General features: G+C 41.7%; 1 protein-coding gene across 1 annotated transcript; it reads left to right on the top strand.

Annotated features, from left to right (window-relative positions):
- Nucleotides 1-6,114: 6,114 nt before the first annotated feature.
- LOC112232782 (protein FAM163B-like) lies at nucleotides 6,115-13,629 on the top strand. The gene is made up of 3 exons (XM_024399997.2): nucleotides 6,115-6,621; nucleotides 12,060-12,175; nucleotides 12,316-13,629. The coding sequence occupies exons 2-3, from the start codon at nucleotides 12,083-12,085 to the stop codon at nucleotides 12,730-12,732; spliced, it is 510 nt and encodes a 169-aa protein (XP_024255765.1). The 5' UTR covers nucleotides 6,115-6,621; nucleotides 12,060-12,082; the 3' UTR covers nucleotides 12,733-13,629.
- The last annotated feature ends 176 nt before the right edge of the window (nucleotides 13,630-13,805 follow it).

Raw genomic sequence — 13,805 nt, 5'->3', positions numbered from 1 at the left:
CTGTATTTAGCGCCATCCATCATTCTTTCAATTCTGACCAGTTTCCCAAGTCCCTGCCGATGAAAAACATCCCCACAGCATGATGCTTCCACCACCATGCTTCACTGTGGGGATGATCCTCGGGGTGATGAGAGGTGTTGGGTTTGCACCAGACATAGTGTTTTCCTTGATGGCCAAAAAGCTAAATTTGAGTCTCATCTGACTAGAGTACCTTCTTCCATGTGTTTGGGGAGTCTCCCACATGCCTTTTGGCAAACACCAAATGTGTTCGCTTGTTTTTTTCTTTAAGCATTGCCGTTTTTCTGGACACTCTTCCATAAAGCCCAGCTCTGTAGAGTGTACGGCTTAAATTGGTCCTATGGACAGATATTCCAATCTCCGATGTGGAGCTTTGCAGCTCCTTCAGGGTTATCTTTGGTCGCTTTGTTGCCTCTCTGATTAATGCCCTCCTTGTCTGGTCCATGAGTTTTGGTGGGCGGTCATCTCTTGGCAGGTTTTTTGTGGTGCCATATTCTTTCCTTTTTTGTATAATGGATTTAATGGTGCTCTGTGGGATGTTCAAAGTTTCAGATATTTTTTTATAACCCAACCCTGATCTGTACTTCTCCACAACTTTGTCCCTGACCTGTTTGGAGAGCTCCTTGGTCTTCATGGTGCCACTTGCTTGGTGGTACCCCTTGCTTAGTGGTGTTGCAGACTCTGGGGCCTTTCAGAACAGGTTTACAGTATATTTACTGAGATCATGTGACAGATCATGTGACACTTAGATTGCACACAGGTGGACTTTATTTAACTAATTATGTGACTTCTGAAGGTAATTGTTTGCACCAGGTCTTACTTAGGGGCTTCATAGCGAAGGGGGTGACCACATATGCACGCACCACGTTTCTGTTTTTTATTTTTTATAATTTTTTGAAACAAGTTTTTTTTTTTTTTCACTTCACCAATTTGGACTATTTTGTGTATGTCCATTACATGAAATCCAAATAAAAATCAATTCAATTACAGGTTGTAATGCAACAAAATAGGAAAATGCCAAGGGGGATGAATACTTTTGCAAGAAACTGTATGTGCTCTGAGTGGGTTTGGGGTATTTGTAATCAGTTGGGACATTGATGGTATAGTAGATTGACTAAATTCATGTAGCTCGGCATGTAACTCATGGATTCAAAAGCTGTGTTTGTTCATCTGGCTGTTATGGTACATGTGTTTCAAAAGCATGCATTTCGCCCATTTCTGAGTAGCTGTTCCAGCTTGTTTACAGTATATCATCGATTATAAAGTAAAAACTACAAACCAACATGCACACTGTATTTAGGGTTGCTTTGTAAGTACGTATTATTTAAGTAAGTGAGGGTCAAATGTCATTGTCCTGCTCGAAGTGAAGTTCTCCAAGGCCATTCAGGGTGAAGTCAGAGACAGCGCACTTGCAGTGTTGAATTTACTCCAGTCAGTGAATTGAAACTGTTGACCCAAAACGGAAAAGCATGTTGAGTGGTCCTGAAGATGAAGACCTAGAAAATGACTGGAAATAAATGAAAAGAAGGAAGGAAAAAAGAACCCCACCCTTATCCCCAAAGACAGGCAGAAGACAGGCTCTTACTTTGTTTTGTCTAAAGGTGAGAGTGTTTTTCTAATGTCCAAGAGCTGAGAGATGTTTGAATGAATCCAGATTCTGAACCCTCATACCCAGACCCATTGGTGACGCATGGAGCGGGAGCTAAGTGGTAGCCTCCCGTGCATTCTGACATCAGAGGTAGTAACTCGAGGCTAACTCTATATATTTTATAAACATTGGGGTTTGGGGTTTTGGGGGCAGCTATGAGGTTTGGTAGAGAGCCGCGACTAAGGCTAATGCACTGGATCATTCTAACATCACATTTCCTTGCCCGCAGCACTTTTGTCGAATTCAGCTAAAGTCTTATTCATCCACAATACTGAAACCTTCACACTAAAGGCACTGTCTAGCCAAGAGCCTGACCTTTAATGGACTTACTCCTATCCCCCTGAAGGTAACAAAAAGATAAAGATCTCTAAGAACTTCCAGCAGGTCAGTGTTGGTCCCTGAACTTCTTATATTGAACTTTCTAAGGCACTAGTTGACATCTGTATGGATTCAGTCAATCAGGAAAATGTACATAGCAAACATACAATGGGTTGCAGGTATAGTAGTGCTTAAAAGCGTTGGGCCAGAAACCGAAAGGTCACTGGTTGGAATCACTGAACCGACTAGCTGAAAAATCTGTCAATGTGCCCTTGAGCAAGGCACTTAGCCCTATTTATTCCTGAAACTTTGTCTAGGTAAGATCGTCTGCTAAATGACTAAAATGTAATGTAATAAAACATAATGGCCTATTTTCCAAATCTATGCATCAATGCACCAGTAAAATCAACCCATGGAGATTTCAGATTGAAGTATATGACTTCTATCTGAAAAGGCCATTTGGTCTGGTTGTCCATGCAATGTGACCTCTCTCTTCAAAGACCTACAGTTCCTTCAGAAAGTATTCACATCCCTTTACTTTTTCCAAAAAATGTTGTGTTACAAAGTGGGATTCAAATGGATTTAATTGTCAAATTTTGTCAACGATATACACAAAATACTCTGTAATGTCAAAGTGGAAGAAGAATTCTCACATTTGTAGCAAATGTAATATATCTTCATTAGATATGTATTCAACCCTCTGAGTCAATACATGTTAGGATCACCTTTGGCAGCGATTACAGCTTTGAGTCTTTCAGGGTAAATCTCTAAGAGCTTTGCACACCTAGATTGTACAATATTTGCACATTATTTGCACAAAATTCTTCAAGCTCTGTCAAGTTTTTCGTTGATCCTTACTAGACAGCCATTTTCAAATCTTGACATAGATGTTCAAGCCGATTTATCACAAAACTGTAACTAGGCCACTCATCTTGGTAAGCAACTCCAGTGTATATTTGACCTTGTGTTTTAGGTTATTGTCCTGCTGAAAGGTGAATTTGTCTCCCAGTGTCTGGTGGAAAACAGACTGAACCAGGTTTGTATGTTCTACGTTCAAGTTTCTTTTCGAAATAAACACCTCATTTATTTGGACTATTTTTCATAATATAAGTGGCAGGTAGGCAATACCTCAATAGCAGCAGATACATTTTCAACAACTCAATGATTCAACTTTTACATGTAAAATGGTACTTTGGGAATGCTACAATACCAGAAGTCAATAGAGTCTCAACATTATCAACAGAGTAGAGAAGGTTGTGAGGTGTGAGTGTGTATTTTAATTATTTATATAGTTGATAAATATATAAATATATTTATATTTTATTGAAATATATTCCAATATGCCATTTTTCCATATGCCTCATGCATTGGTTATCTGGATGTTAATCTGTCACAAAGCTGCAGTTTGTAGAGGCTGCCTTGGGCTTCTTAGTCAACATCTACCAGTCCCAGGAGCTCCTCTCATTCAGTCATTCAGTATGAGTGATCAGGTGGGATGGGCAGTCATTACCCAGAGGAAAGTTTTATGAGCCCCCGGTGTCCATAGACTCAGCACCGCAGCTCCGCAAATCAAAAGCTGCCACAGGGAGAGGGTTCAGTGTAGGGTTCTGTCAAGCGCATATTAAGCACCCACTATCTATAATGATGGATTATGCATAAGTGTTTATTGCTATAGTTATGGAAAATAACCCTCAACTGCAGCTGCACAGATGCACAGGGAGGCGATGGATTGAAGCATCCTGCTTTCAGCTGTGTTTGTAGGCTACTCTACTGTAGCAAGCCTGCTGTTGCTCTTGTCTCTTGTATGAGAATTCAGAGATGCTTTGGGTTTAAAATCCTGTTGTACATGTCACTCTTAATGAGCCCATGCTTGTACAACCACAGCAGTGCTTTGGAACAGGGGACTTGTCAGAATGAGAGATGCAGGAAGCACAATAACAGTTGGTGGGTATCATCATACCAAGCCACACTCAGCATTCACCAGCTTGTTCATGCCTTTCTATCTTTCTTCTCCATTTTAGTAAGTTAGGTAAGTCACGCATAAATATGAGCTTTGGAATGACACAAACCCAGATGGAGGGAGCTCTTTTGAACCTCACATTTTCATAGGCAGCAGAGAAAGGAAATCATAAGGAAACAATGTAGTTTGAGAAAGAGTAATGTAAAAAATAGTGACACTAATAGTTTGCATTGAACAATTTAACAGTTTTACAAACCTTCGAAAAAAGGCTTAAGTCAAAAGGGTCAAACTGGCTCTCTATAGAAGTAACATTCCACAAACAACTCCAACCTCCAATTTCAGATTGAGTGAACAGCCATTGATACTGTGTATCTATTAAATTCAGAGGAGATGGTTAGTTAGTGAACCACATAGTAGACAGGGTTGCTATCTGTCAACTGAACTTGTTAGGTGAACTTGACAACAAGTGTCCCAATGTACGACATTACCGGTTGAATCAGTGCTAAGTAGATGACAACACTGGAGCCATGTTTGTGGTATTGAACTGTTAACAGCACAGCCAACAGTATCAGACATGCAATCAAATAAAAGGTAACGGGAAGAGAGGGGGGTGGGGGAAAGAGGAACGGGGTATGCGGTGGATAGACGCCCGAACATGGAGGGCTATTCGCAAGTACAGACAGATGAGGAGGAGAGGAAAAAAGGAGGGAAAGGAAGTCAAGTGAACAGTAAGAGACTAGTTTCTGTATTTAATGTTAGGGTTGAATTCATTAGGGCAGGAGTAGAAAAGTGTTCCTTGACTGGAAATGGCTGACAACTTCTAAACACAGACCCCTTGATTGGTTGCCTGCTTGCCCTGACCCCTGACCCTCAAAGCAGTGTATTTATTGTATTTGTTTATTTGACAGGGACCATGTTCATCAGATTTTAGTATCGGCAGTCTCTGCATGCCTACACTGTTCTAACATGTCAAATCATATCGCTGAAACCAAGGCCTAAGACACTATACAGTTATACATCTCCAACACACCTGAATGGAAGACAACCCAGAACAGAAAAAGAAGGAAAATAACCCAACCATCATCGCACCACATCTCCACTAATAAATATTACACGACCTTGTCTGTATAATACAGTAGAATCTCAGCCTCCTTCAACAGCTGAATAATTAATGCAAGACAATCTGTTTTTTTCGCTTCCCTCATTTTCTTGGCTGTACTGGTAGCAGTGGGGAACAGGACTTCAGAGCCAGGCAAAGAGCTGGAGGATAGTGGAGGAGAAAGCGACTGAAGGGTGTGTGTGTGTGTGTGTGTGGGGGGGGGGGTTATAGAAACAGGTTAGATAATACTTGTGGAAAATAAGTCCATGACTCAGTGCTTGTCAAGGCTGACAATTTGATGAATTGCATAGTCAATATCAGACTCCATGATGGCAGTGTTTGCTGCTTTCTCTGCTATTGAGATCATTACAAAGTTCAAATCAAGTTCAAATCATTACAGATATTGAAGGGTTTCTATGATTAATAATCATAAGGGATTTGGTATTTATATATTTTATATTATTTTTGTAAATGTTTCACTACTGTACTAAGGTGAACTGTCCTATTTTTGTAGCCCACAACTCTTCCAGTGGCTCTAATAACTGTTCAACTCAAGGATTTTTTTTTCTGGGAAACCGACCAAGGATGCTTTAATCAATTACATGCTACTCCATATCGTTGTCTGGCAAGAACGATGACAGTAGATATACGGTTATTCTATCGTGAAAGTCAACTGTATGCCCTTCAGTAAAAGCGCGACGACTCACCGCTGCTTTGCCACATGGCCACATTTCGTCAGATCAGCAGAGAAAATTAATGCGCGCGTGGAGGTCCGCTGTCATGCTCAGGTGCAATACAGAGGGGACCGGACAGGACAACGGGCTCGGAAAATATAATAAAAACGTTGTATCCACTGTACCAATCACCAATCTTTTTTTCTAATTTTGGGGAGACATTTTTCTTATTCTTTTTTTTTGCCAGGATAAGGCCACACATTACATTAGGAATGTAACGAGGGTTTTTTCTTTGAATATATATATTTGGAGTAATGTGTTTTGCATCATTAGTGCCAGACTTCAGCGTCCCCCTATCAAATGTTGACTACATGATAGAATTGAGCGGGAAGGAGAAAGGTAATTTGGGAGCGCGGGAAACAATTCAGCTGGCAATACCATCGTATAAGCGTCAAAATAAACAGAGCAACTTGTAGGACTACTTCAGTAATATTCAAATTGTGCTTGCAAGGACCCATCTTTTTTAAACTCCTTTTAACGCCTTTTCGAAGTGAAAACAGATGGAGATACACTTGGGAAATTGTGATGGGAATTTAATTGAAGTGTTTGGTTTCTTTTAGATTCAACACGTTTTTTCCAAGGAAACAAGTGCTTTACCACAGAATAGCTACAGGGATAGTCACTTTTGTCGTTTTCGGTATTTTAAGGTACAAAACAAATGTTTGCTCTAAAGAGTAGCGAACCTGATGATAATCCCATTAGTCTACAATGAAAGCCTATTAATCACCTTCAGGCGCTGCTGCCTTTGAGCGTCACGTGGCTGCAACACGGATGCCCAGAACCGGGGCTGCGCGAGCCGGAGGCACCCGGGACGCGACATGGGACGATTCAAATACTTATAGAGGTAAGATTATAACCTGCGTGCAAGTCGTTTATTGTTTAAGTAGTTTTGTGTTTTTGCTTTCACACAAGTCATTTAGAGTATTGCTCGTACTCCTGAATGTAGGCTAGGCTTGGTTAATGTAGGCCTATTATAAAACCCTATATGCTTAATTTAGTTTATTAGATATTGATAAAAGTTTTTATTTCATGTATCTCTCATATTTTGCTGACTATGAGCGTTTTTTTAAATCGATGGACGTGGTCTAAGGGGAGCAAAGACTGAAGACAGAAATGTTCGATTATGAAACTGGATAGATAAAGAGATCCGATGAGACAGTTACAGGAAGTTAAATGTGTCATGAGATTGAAAGTGAGACAGTCTGCATGATAATTGAATACCTATGACATGTTTTTATAAATTCAGTACACTTGTCGCTTGCTCTTGGCACTGAGCGGCTGTCCATGGTGCTGATATGCTCTCCATGCGGCGGGGTGGTTGAAACCTGAGACAATTGTAGCCTGTGTGATTTGTGCAAATGGGTAGATTGGCTACAGTACATAGCCTATGTTTTTTTGGTCGTTCGTGAGGGGGATAGGCATCTCTGTCTTGGACCCAGCGATTATATGATGTGATGTATGATGTGATGTGTAATGTGCTGTGGAGATTTTTGCAATTTTGATATCAATGGGTCAAAACAGCAATTATTTAGTATGGTTAGATGCCTTGTAAAAATGTGTTAAACGAAAAAATATTTGAACTCTCTCCAAACAAATAGCATTCTGTAAGTCTAGGGAAACTTTAATGGTTTGTTGATGATAGAATACCACGTCTAATGGCCTGTCCATTGACTTTGAGAGTTGGCCCAATGCCTTTAGAGCCTCAAGAGGTCATGTCAGACATTGTTCTCTGAGAGATAGATTTTAACCTGAGAGCCAGTACTCTAATGCTATAGTCTAACGATAGTCTAACGAATATCCTTTGCAGTTCTTGTTTAGGATGCATCATGGGCGCTCTGTCTGTCTGTCTGTCTGTCTGTCTGTCTGTCTGTCTGTCTGTCTGTCTGTCTGTCTGTCTGTCTGTCTGTCTGTCTGTCTGTCTGTCTGTCTGTCTGTCTGTCTGTCTGTCTGTCTGTCTGTCTGTCTGTCTGTCTGTCTGTCTGTCTGTCTGTGTGCCTGTCTGTGTGCCTGTCTGTGTGCCTGTCTGTGTGCCTGTCTGTGTGCCTGTCTGTGTGCCTGTGTGTAATGTAACCAAAGTGATATTCAATTTATTTTTTAATAGATACAAAATAAACTAGTAAGGTGGAAGGTACACCAATGTGAGAATACTATTCATTGACTACAGCTCAGCGTTCAACACCAAAGTGTCCTCAAAGCTCATCAATAAGCTAAGGACCCTGGGACTAAACACCTCCCTCTGCAACTGGATCCTGGACTTCCTGACGGGCCTCCCCCAGGTGGTAAGGGTAGGTAACAACACATCCGCCATGCTGGGGTGCGTGCTCATCCCCCTCCAGTACTCCCTGTTCACTAATGACTGCACGGCCAGGCACGACTCCAACACCATCATTAAATTTGCCGATGACACACCAGTGGTAGGCCTGATCACTGACAACAACAAGACAGCCTATAGGGAGGAGGTCAGAGACCTGGCCATGTGGTGCCAAGACAACATCCTCTCCCTCAACATGATCAAGACAAAGGAGGTGATTGTGGACTACAGGAAAAGGAGGACTGAGCACGCCCCCATTCTCATCGACCGGGCTGCAGTGGAGCAGATTGAGAGCTTGAAGTTCCTTGGTGTTCACATCACCAACAAACTAACATGGTCCAAGCACACCATAACAGTCGTGAAGCGGACATGAAAATACCTATTGTCCCTCAGGAGACTGAAAAGACCATCAAGAGCTGGTTGCATCACTGCCTGGTATGGCAACAAATCAGCCTCTGACTGCAAGGCACTACAGAGGGTAGTGTGAACGGCCCAGTACATCACTGGGGCCAAGCTTCCTGCCATCCAGGACCTCTATACAAGGTGGTGTCAGAGGAAGGCCCTGAAAATTGTCAAAGACTCCAGCCACTCTAGTCATAGACTGTTCTCTCTGCTACCACATGGCAAGCGGTACCGGAGTGCCAAGTCTAGGTCCAAGAGGCTTCTAAACAGCTTCTACCCCCAAGCCATAAGACTACTGAACATCTAGTCAAATGTAGGGTTCTGGACTTATTCACATTGCCCCCCCTCCCCTCTCCACACCACTGCCACTCTCTGTTGTCATCTATGCATAGTCACTTTAACTCTACCTACATGTACATACTACCTCAACTAACCGGTGCCCCCGCACATTGACTCTGTACCGGCACCCCCCTGTATATATTGTTATTTTCTACTGCTCCTCTTTAATTACTTGTTACTTTTATCTCTTATTCTTATCCATATTTTTATAAACTGCACTCTCGGTTAGGGGCTCGTAAGTAAGCATTTCACTGTAAGGTCTACACCTGTTGTATTCAGTGCATGTGACAAATAAAATGTGATTTGATTTGATCATTATGTAGATCTAGAGGACAGCCTGCCATGGAGAGTTGTAACCCCAATATGGATCATGATGAACTTTTAAATCCTGGCTGCATGTGGATGGCCAGTGATTTGTGTATTATGATGAATCACATGAATCACATTATGATGAATCACAGCAGTCGGTGTAAATGACTCCCTTCCTGCAGGGACACTGATGCCAGACCAGGTCGTCATGGGAACAGAATGCAATATGTTGAGCTGAAGCTATCTTGTGGCAGAAAAGGAAAATGGAGGCCACCACAAACACTCCGACCATTACTTCTCCTGTCCTCCCTGTGTGTGGCAGCTACAGGATAAGGATAAGGACAGGATAAGTAATGGTCTGAGTGTTTGTGGTGGCCTCCATTTTCCCTTTCTGCCACAAGATAGCTTCAGCTCAGTTAGACGTTTTGCTGTTACAGAATACCGTAACTGGGGGGTCATTGTGAGAAATTGCGCAGCTCTTCATGCAAGCTAGTCTTTCATAGCCATTCAGATGTGACTATCTAAACCTATCACACATCAATTCTAACTGCTTTGGAATGGACAATTCCATTAGCCTTTGCGGGAGCATGGGACTTTTAATAGAACATTCCAGACACCTGGTTACTTCCTGCCTTATTTAGTGGACGTCTACAGCATCAATATGTATCTACTTTGGTCTGATGATATATTCTGCAATATTATTCATAGTGTGCTTAAACTAATAACACACACGATTATATTTTTTATATTGAATATATCATTTAAACATTCACAGTGTAGGTTGGAAAAAGTATGTGAACCCCTAGGCTAATGACTTCTCCAAAAGCTAATTGGAGTCAGGAGTCAGCCAATGTGGAGTCCAATCAATGAGATGAGATTGGAGATGTCGGTTTTAGCTGCCCTGCCCTCTAAAAAACACTCACAAAATGTTTGTTTGCTATTTACTAGAAGCATTACCTGATGTGAACCATGCCTCGAACAAAAGAGATCTCAGAAGACCTAAGGTTATGTCACGTTCGTTAGAATGAGTGGACCAAGATGCAGCGTGGTATGGTTCCATCCTCTTTATTATGAAGTGAAACTCAAAGAAAGCAATAAATGCACAAACCGAAGCTTGAAGCTATACAAAGTCAAGATCCCACAAAACACAAAGGGGAAATGGCTGCCTAAATATGATCCCCAATCAGAGACAACGACAAACAGCGGCCTCTGATTGGGAACCATACCTGGCCAACATAGAAATATAATTACCTAGATGACCCACCCTAGTCACACCCCTACCTAACCAACATAGAGAATAAAAAGCTCTCTATGTTCAGGGCGTGACAGGTTAATAATTGTTGACTTGCATAAAGCTGGAAAGGGTTACAAAAGTATCTCTAAAAGCCTTGATGTTCATCAGTTCACAGTAAGACAAATTGTCTATTAATGGAGAAAGTTCAGCACTGTTGCTACTCTCCCTAGGTGTGGCTGTCCTGCAAAGATGACCCCAAGAGCAAAGGGCAGAATGCTCAATGAGGTTAAGAAGAATCCTAGAGTGTCAGCTAAAGACTTACACAAATCTCTGGAACATGCTAACCTCTCTGTTGACGAGTCTACTACACGTAAAACAAGAAACAAGAATGGTGTTCATGCTGCACGTCTGAAGTTTGCAAAAGTGCACCTGGATGTTCCACAGCGCTACTGGCAAAATATTCTGTGGACAGATGAAACTACTGTGTAGTTGTTTGGAAGGAACACACAACACTATGTGTGGAGAAAAAAAGGCACAGCACACCAACATCAAAACCTCATCCCAACTGTAAAGTATGGTGGCGGGAGCATCACGGTTTGGGGCTGTTTTGCTGCCTCAGGGCCTGCACAGCTTGCTATCAGTGATGGAAAACTGAAATCCCAAGTTTATCAAGACTTTTGCAGGAGAATGTTAGGCTATCTATCTGCCAATTGAAGCTCAACAGAAGCTGTGTGATGCAACAGGACAACGACTCAAAACACAGAAGTAAATCAACAACACAATGGCTTCAACAGAAGAAAATACACCTTCTGGAGTGGCCCAGTCAGAGTCCTGACCTCAAGAGAGTTGTTCACACCAGACATCCCAACAATATTGCTGAACTGAAACAGTTTTGTAAAGAGGAATGGTCCAAAATTCCTCCAGACCGTTGTGTACTGTAGGCCTGATCCGCAACTACAGAAAACGTTTGTTTGAGGTTATTGCTGCCAAAGGAGGGTCAACCAGTTATTAAATCCAAGGGTTCACATACTTTTTTCCACCCTGCACTGTGAATGTTTACACGGTGTGTTCAATAAAGACATGAAAATTAATGTTTTGTGTGTGTTATTATTTTAAGCAGACTGTTTGTCTATTGTTGTGACCTAGATGAAGTTCAGATCAAATTTTATGACCAATTTATGCAGAAATCCAGGTATTTCATAAGGGTTCACATACTTTTACTTTCCACTTTCTACTTGAAATTCACTGGAAGTCTGTCTCTGCCTTAGTGTTGAGGCTATTTCTGGGTTTGATGTCATGTCTGTTGTGTAACTCCCATGCATTATTCCAGTATGGTCCTACACTGAATGACACGTTCCTGGGACCTTTCCTACAGTACCAAACAGTCTCAACAAGAAGGAAAGCAAACTAAGATGGACTCAACCTATTCGGAAGCTTTTGATTTAAAAACCATACAATGTGTCCATCATGTCCTCTGCAGTTAATTTGTCTCTTTTACCATGTCACTGCATAGACCAGTAGATTCTTTTGAAATTCATTTTACTTGAGCTTGAATTTTCTCTCCAAAACAAGTAAATCGATGGCTTTTCAATTTCCCTCTAATGTACATATTTTTGTGAAATTACCTGATGATTTGAAGGAATTTGCAATTACTGCACTATGCCTATCTATTCTTTTGTCTCTGTAGAGTGTTGATGGAGAGGACTTCGAATGTCAGCCGGGACAGTGGTTATCTGTGGTGGAATTCTAGCTACAGTCATCTTACTGACTATCGTTGCAGTACTGTGCTACTGTAGGTTGCAGGTAGGCTAAAGTCTTGCCATGAAGAATTCGATTTTGTGAAGTAGCCATGTTTTTTATACCTTAGCTGTGATGAGTGCATAAGGTTTTACGGTGACCAGCTTGATCACTCTGTCACATGTTTCTCTCTGCTCCATTGGCAGTATTATTGCTGTAAGAAGGAGGAGCCAGAGATGGAGGAGGAGCAACCGGACCTCACCATCATGTCCTCTCTCCCCACACCAGTGCACACGGCTGATGACCAGGACATGATGACCACGCCCCCCTCTGAGCCCAACGGGCCCGCCTTTGTCTACACTCCTTCCCTGACCCGCAAACCAATGACACACTCCCATAGGTTTTGCCCATCCTGCACTCGCTACTCCTTGCCCTTCTACCTGCAGCACTCCTCTGAGAGACTGCATAACGGTGGCGGCCGCATCAGCTACAGGACTGTGCAGCAGCAGGAGCTGGACCTGCCAATGGACCTGCCCAGCTTCAACCACAAGCTCAACCTCATCCGCTCTGTCACCATGAGGGAGGTGGTCACTCACAGCCACGGTGTCAGCACTGATGTGTAGCCCCATGGTGGCTGGGAGGACTAATGTTAGGGACCTGACCTGGCTGAAGGGAATTTTATTGCACTCTTACTTACTGTAGATATTTTCCACCTCACCAAACCGATGGATACGTTCACTCGCTCACATGATGTAGAGAGGTTTTTTGGTGTCACATGCAGATATATGGACACCTACTCCTGAATTCACATGAACAGTTTTTTTTAAATGGCTTAATATCATAGGCATATAGGATCTGTGATTATGAGGGAGACATTTTTTCTCAAGAGAAGCTTAAGCAGGCAGATGAATAACTTTGGTACTGTGTATGTTGTGTGATACCTGTACTATACATTATCTTTGGGTTTATGCAGGTGATGACACATAAGCTACTGTAAGCTGCTAAAATAAGTCCAGACCCCTAAGTAATATTTTAGAGTAGACAGAAAATGACCTGATTCCCCAATATTCTGAAGTGTTTTGGTTAAAGTTCTGAGTGTCCTCATAACAGCTTCTTAAGAGTGTGGACATTGAAATATTTTAAGAGCTAATTTGGTGACAATTTAAAGGGAAAATATGCTTAAATATGTATTTGAAGGGATTTTCAGGTCGTTCATTGTCAAGTCATATACTTCAAGTTCCACAATACATTTGACATACGTCAACTGAGTTGGTTTCTCCAGTAATGTGTGTAATGTTCACTTGGCAAGTATGGGAGGCACAGCCCTTTTTGTTTTGTGACGATACGTAACATGTCTTGTTTGCTTTAACAGGGTTTTGTCTTCTTAGTGTATAGGATATTTGTTTGTTATTTCAGCAGTAAATGTGAGAAGGAAAACGACACACAGAAACCAGCAGGTGGCATCAGGTCCTAATCCATGCTTTTCCCATCATCGATACTACTACTTTGGATTAACCATATGTGAAATAGTGTCAACAATAAACTGTTGGAAAAATAAGTGTATGTTTTTTTGTGTGCCTGATATTCTGAACCCAACATAGCAATCAAAGAAACAGCTATAATGTAGACCTTTTAATGGAAATACAGGTAGATACATTGAGCATTTCAGTTGATAACAGTACAAAATGTCAATGAT

This window comes from Oncorhynchus tshawytscha, linkage group LG04, assembly GCF_018296145.1.
Source record: "Oncorhynchus tshawytscha isolate Ot180627B linkage group LG04, Otsh_v2.0, whole genome shotgun sequence".
NCBI lineage: Eukaryota > Metazoa > Chordata > Actinopteri > Salmoniformes > Salmonidae > Oncorhynchus > Oncorhynchus tshawytscha.
Note: the sequence above shows the minus strand (reverse complement) of the source record. Positions and strands in the feature narration are given on the sequence as shown.

Coding starts and splice junctions, on each gene's coding strand:
- LOC112232782 (XM_024399997.2), top strand. CDS start 12,083: ATGTCAGCCGGGACAGTGGTTATCTGTGGTGGAATTCTAGCTACAGTC. Junction 12,176..12,315: donor TGTGCTACTGTAGGTTGCAG/GTAGGCTAAAGT, acceptor CTCCATTGGCAG/TATTATTGCTGTAAGAAGGA.